Source organism: Lutjanus erythropterus, chromosome 5, assembly GCF_056507025.1.
Source record: "Lutjanus erythropterus isolate fLutEry1 chromosome 5, fLutEry1.hap2, whole genome shotgun sequence".
Lineage (NCBI taxonomy): Eukaryota > Metazoa > Chordata > Actinopteri > Lutjaniformes > Lutjanidae > Lutjanus > Lutjanus erythropterus.
Window position 1 is genome coordinate 31,444,922 of NC_139321.1, and position 6,297 is coordinate 31,451,218.

The following is a 6,297-nucleotide window of genomic DNA, read 5'->3' on the forward strand; positions in this document are numbered from 1 at the left end:
GCTGTTTTATGTTCCACAATGTAAATGCTAGTTTTTGTCAGTGTTTGCATGGTGGTGGCCTAGTGGTCATTTTTGGTTTGTTTACAGTTTTAACCAGTAGTGAGGTGAGTGTTACATTGTTTGACCCCAGCTATATTTTGGCATTGTATGTTTTGATTTTTGTCTTCTTCATTCAGGGCTCAAAATTAACTTTTTTCTCCCACAACAGTCCCAAATTCTTCTTTCAACTGTCTGAAACATTGTCCTAAAGTTCAGTTCTTTTTTTCAGTTCTACATAATTTAATAGATTTGTTTTAGTAATTCACATCACTTCACTGCATCACTCCAATCTGCCATGGAAGTTCTACTAGTTGTTCTCTGCACTTCTTTAAAGATAACATTTTGAAATCACCCTAGGTGTTTGGCCACAATCAGTTTTCATTAGTCTGTTCATTACAAGTGGATTTTGTTTATTTTAAATTGGTTGATCAATGACTGCATCACAGCAAACTGCACTGCAAATACAAACCTGTTTCAGATTGTTATGCAGTGATAAAAATTTACATACACACACTTTGAACATCTCATAGTAAACACTTAATTTTATTTTAAACACCATGACAGCGTGTAACGCGTGTGTCACATAGCACAGAGCTTGTACCAGTACCGCCTCACAATTCCAAATTTGAATACATAACAATTAAATTAAACTGAATTTTCTATCTTCCATGACAAATAAACACGATTTCATACATAGTGATGAGCTTCTCTACTGTCCCAGCAACCAGTTCTTTGTGTACAGGGTTCTATTTTTATCAGACCTGCAATCATTAATCAAATCAATTAATTAAACAACTAAATTAATCACAACTATATTATATATATTATACTATCTTCTTCAAGTAAACAATGGTCTACTTGCCGTTCTTTAAGTGCTAACTTGTCATTGTGGATGCCACCTTTAATGTCAAACCTTTGTTTATCTCAGCTTGGATTTTTAAATTGTGGTTTAATTAAACCTACTGAATGTGTAATCCTGACCTTTGCCATTGGCTTTCTTTATTAACATTTCCTTGGAGGAGCAGAACAAACTTTTATCCAACTAATTTCACCTTAAGTTCACTAACCTACGACTTTTTTTTTCCTCTAAGCCTGTGGAGCATGTCACAGGCACAAGAGTGACTGAAAAATTACTAGAGGTGACTGACGCAACAAGGAGAAAATCGGCCATTTAAGTAGCCCAAACAATCACTGACAACACAGGAATAACAAGCTCGGACAGCAAAAATTTATTCCACATGCTCGTGTTGGCCTAGTCGGCCATTTGTCTTGGCATTCCAGTAGCTTGGCTCTCCTCCCTCAACGTAGTCCTTTTTTTCCAACGTACAATTGGAACTAACCAGCGAATGTAAAAGCTGGCGTAATCCTGACACTCCAACAGAGAACAGCACAGGGTCACCAGTGATACCAATGCCGGGAAATGGGGGAAGTTCTACTGAAACAAGAGACTGAGAGAGAGGGAAAAAAATATGGCAAGCTGACTATGTTCATGTGATGCAACTTGTATGAGATGCAGTGCATTTCTGCAGCATCGTATCAAAACTGGCTCTTTATTCTCCTTAAACAGTTAAGACAGATATAAATGTTGGCCTTCTGATTTAGAATCTGATTGTACAGGACCTGTACCTACAGCTCCTTTTTACTGTATGGGCAAGAGAACTGCAAATATTCAGGAAAACTGAGTGGCTTGTAGCTCAGGTTGAAAAATAGACCTGTGTGTGAGTTCTGCCCAGCACCTGAAGAGCCTGGCTAAATGTGAGACTCCATATTTTAAAAACATCTTGTTCAGGTGGACAAGCCTTCCCACATCTCCCTATATTTCTGAATGGACAACCAACCACAAGCGAAAATACCACCAAAAATGCTGTCCAAGAAAAACTGATCCGATTGCAATTTGCTGAGCAAATTGACATTAATAAGGGGGGAAACGGCATTCAAGATGTCAGTCAGTGCTGCCTGCTCAAAATGGGGGGCAGGGCTCCTGTTTTCTGCCCAAAACAGACAAGCAGGTAAGTCATTCAGACAGTGACGAGCTGACACCTGGCAGCAGTGTGAGGAGGGTTATTAATGTAGCGTATCTACTGGGAACTGAGTTGTGTGTGTTCTCTGCACCCCCTCCCCCAAAAGAAAATGTCGACTTTCCAGAATGAGAACATTCATTTTTCTCATTGGGTCTCACCATTACTGCTACATTCATTTTCTTTCTCCCAGAGGAAGGAGAGATTAGTTACGAAAGGGGATGTGTAGCTGAAAAGCACTTGACGTCCCGGTCTTACATTCACAGTCATTCATTAGGAGATTCGAGATGCACTGAAGAAGAAACATGAAGCTGAATTGTCATGACAACCTCTTTGCTTTGCTGCAAATGATTGTTTGGTGTGACTAGGAAAGAATTCCCCTGTTGTTGATGTAAGTTAAATCTTTGAAAGTATTTTAATAAACATACCAAATGATTCAGTCCAGTAGTTCTGAAAAGGAACATAATGTTTTTGTAGATTAAGCAAAGACCAAACAATGCACTGACAAAAAGGTATATTTGTTTACGGTTCAGACATTTGTAAAAGGAAGTCTCTACACATGACTCTCCTCACACTGTTACTTTTTCTATTAAATGAGAAAACAGGAACATTTCTCATCTGGGCTGTCCAGACATCTTTTCTTAAATGGGGCCTCACTCTGGAGCCAAATGCATTCGGGGGTCCTTGGCCAGGAGAGGAGAGGTATACTGATGGAAACAACCACCAGCTACAAGGGCCAAGCTAAAGCAACTGTCATACTCTGTGTAATACTGTACAGCGCAGCATTTTACCCCCAGTTCACTGAGCAGTAGCTGTAGCCCCAAAGTGTACGATAAATGTAGGGACTGTGAAAAGTTATCATAGCTGTAGTACCTATCTGAAATACTTTTTTATTTAAACTATTGTATTCCTGTGTCACTTCGTCTGTTTAATGTGTCCACATATGTTTCACAAAATTTAAAAAGCAGGCTATACATGGGTGGTGAATTTAGTTGGCTGATTTAAATTAGGGATGCACTATATTAGCAGGTTTTTAAAATGAAAAATCAGTATTGATTGAAATAGTATTTCCTCTGACATGATGATGCTTTTTATGTGCACACGAAACAACTCATGACTCCGGTGATCTCCGGTGTGGAGGTTTTTTGAAGTATCTGAAACGGATATCAAGGTTGCCATTTGCAGTGATTGCTCAGCATCAGTCATATGAGTAAGAGCAAAATCACATTCCTTCAAGAGCCTTCATCCCCGATTATTACAACTATTTAATGAAGAACGAAGAAAAAAAACTGTCAGCAGTAGTTTTCTTTAATTGAATGCATACATTTTATGTCTGCAACTGTCAGTGGTCCATCATGATAAGAGTAGGTATAATAATATGTCAGTTCATGCAGAGGAAACTTTATGTTCTCTTCTGCTGAAAAAAGTGCATATAACAGTATCAGCATTGGCAGTCGCCCAAAATTAGTTGGAAAATATCAAACACCAATACTGTGCATCCCTAATTAGGAACGTGTATCGTAGTGATTATTATACCTGTCAAAGTAAGCCTTACAATGGCTTCACGTCAATCATTTAAATGAACGCCACAAGTTACCACTATTAGAATGGCAGAAAGCATATTAACAGCATATCCAACATATTTGTCACAGTGGGCTCAGTTGCTATAAAGCGCAGCACCACCAGCACAAAGCCTACAACTACATTCAATGGCACATGCAACGTGGATTAAGGGCTGGGTAGACTTAATAGGTTTAGAACAACAGATTTGTGTCAGATTTAAATCCATGGTGCCGTCTTTGATACAGAATCAAAATTACTGCTGTGCCCTTCAACTTCGTAACATAGGCCACTGAATGTTTTTTAATGTTGCCATTATTTTTGCTCTAGTTCATACTACAGAAGTACTTAAGGGAAAATTTGTACATTTTCATTTTCTACTAATCCTAACTAGAATGTCTCTTTACCGTGCCACCATTACAATGTGTGATTAATACTGAGCAACTACAATTGCTATTTTCAGTCAACATTACCATTTTACAAATGTTTATCCTCCATGTCCATTTATTATCTAGCGATTAAGTTAAGATTTTTTTCATACAGTACTTTCCCCTGTCAATAATTCAACATTTCAAGCTCTGTCTGGGATGAACACCCTCATCCTCAAAAATGAGATCAGTGTGGACAGACGACCTCAGATAAAAAATTCATTAAATATCAACATACATCTTATCAGTTTTGGCAAACTTACTAGCAGTTCAACCTTGTGCTCAGGTTTAATGCCTCACTTTTTGTCATCAAACCATTACAGAGTTTCTTTAAGATGTTGTAAGTATTAACACTGGTTGCCAAAGACTTGCTAATTTAGTTGTTAATTAATGTTGATACATTCCTTAATCTTACATAAAGAAAATGGCTTCTTAACTGCAGTGAAGGCAATTTTAGGCAGTACAAATAATATACTACCAAGTTTGTTGCCCACATTTAGCTTCGCTACTCTTCCATGTCTCTCACTGCAAACTATACTGACATTGAGTAAGCTGCTACTTCCCAGCTGAAATTTTTTCACCCACCATACTGATGTATTCCTCACAATCTCATTTCCTGAGTTTGGGTGTCTCCTGGCAACATATGGTCAAGGACATTGGAAGCCCTTGAAACAAATCGTGAAACAAACAATTCTAGAATGACCATAATCATTACTAGCTGACCATTTTGACCAAAGGCTCTATCGCTGGTCCTCCTTTTTTAACAGTAATTGTATAAAAATGCTGTCAACCTCTCCTTGCCTATCCCTGGAGCTTTCAACAACTGTAATCATATTCCACATAAGGTTTCTAATGCTAATAATTAACATTTTGAGCCAGAGTAACTTGCTGAGGCAGAATGCATGGAAAGTGTGTTTGGCAGATATTATAATTCAGTATGTGGAACTGCTGACTGATCAAATTGGAGTTATACAAATTTATTATAAAACAAAATGTATTTTATATTGTATTATGGGAGTTAAGTCAGTATTGACCAGCATGAACAATATTCTCCCAGAGCTCCGTATCTGAGCATCAAGACATATGATGTTGTCATTTAGGTCACTGGCACTTAATTAGTGACTGAGATGTTAAGTCACGGAGCATTTGAGTGGATATTGCATTATTATGAATACTTTTACTTATTATATGTACATTTTGCTGATAATACTTCTTCACAAGTTGTTTCAGTAACATTTTAAACTCAGAACTTTAACTTATGACAGACTATTTTCAGACTATAGTATTTCTACTTTTGCTCAAGTAGTAGATCTTCTTCCCCCAATTGTTGTCTGTGATTGTTAGCCATGGATGATGTTAGCTAATAGCTAACGTGGCTACACTAGCGTCGGTCGCCATGGTGACTAGGAAGACAGTGCAGCGTTAGCGGCAGGATGAGCAACGTTCGGTGAAACGGCTAACTTCCTGGCAACAGCCAAATAGACACGGTCGGTGTGGAGAGTTTAGACTTGAAAGTCTATCTTCATGAATGTTGTGTACGTGTAAATTCATGTGTGTCTGTGCTGGTCTCACCTTCCCACACGCACCGTCTCCAATCACTACAATCTTCAGCTGCCTGTCCTGGCTGTCCTCCTCCGAGTCCGACATGACGCTAAAATGTGCCCCGACTGTGTCTGTGGAAAACCGAAGCACCAGAAAATAGTCACAGGTAGTGGAATCTAGTTATCAAGCTAATCACAGGTGGATTAAACGACAGTGGAGTGGGCAAGCAGACGCCATTTTGACTCCACTAACACTGCTGCAGCTCTGCTCGGCATGATCCATTCACACACTGTCGACTGGACGTACTCTCATTTTCGGTTAAAACCGGGAGAACGGCCGCCGAAAACGAGCCAAGGGACACGGTTTAGTATTTCAGTTCGCAAACATTGCCAGTAGCGCCACAAGGCCCTTTGTTTTCACTGGAAAAAATCAGAACAAGGAACCCCAGTAACCAGTACTGTGGTTGAGTCCTGTGTGTGACGCGTTGCCGTTGCCATGGCTACAAAGGTCAAAGTGCGAATAAAACCTTAGAAACACAGCACAAAATAGGCCTATTTTAACTGAATATAATAACAAACTCACTATTTACTGAAGTACTATACTTATGTTAATTTTGAGGAGTTTTTTTTTTCGTTACTTGAGTATTTAGCTTTTCCTGTGCTTCATACTTACCACAAAAATTCAGGGGAAATACTGTACCTCCACTTTTT

At 38.8% G+C, this 6,297-nt stretch overlaps 1 protein-coding gene across 2 annotated transcripts in view; it reads right to left on the reverse strand.

Moving 5' to 3' along the window:
• Positions 1–6,033, reverse strand: part of rab28 (RAB28, member RAS oncogene family) — a 42,599-nt gene extending 36,566 nt beyond the window's left edge. Inside the window, exon 1 of one of the 2 annotated variants that reach the window (XM_084719618.1) lies at positions 5,618–6,033. In XM_084719618.1, the coding sequence (XP_084575744.1) occupies positions 5,618–5,692 (75 nt within the window). In that variant the 5' untranslated portion in view covers positions 5,693–6,033. The remainder of the gene's footprint in view (positions 1–5,617) is intronic. The other variant, XM_084719619.1, reaches the window with a different exon arrangement.
• Positions 6,034–6,297: the final 264 nt, after the last annotated feature.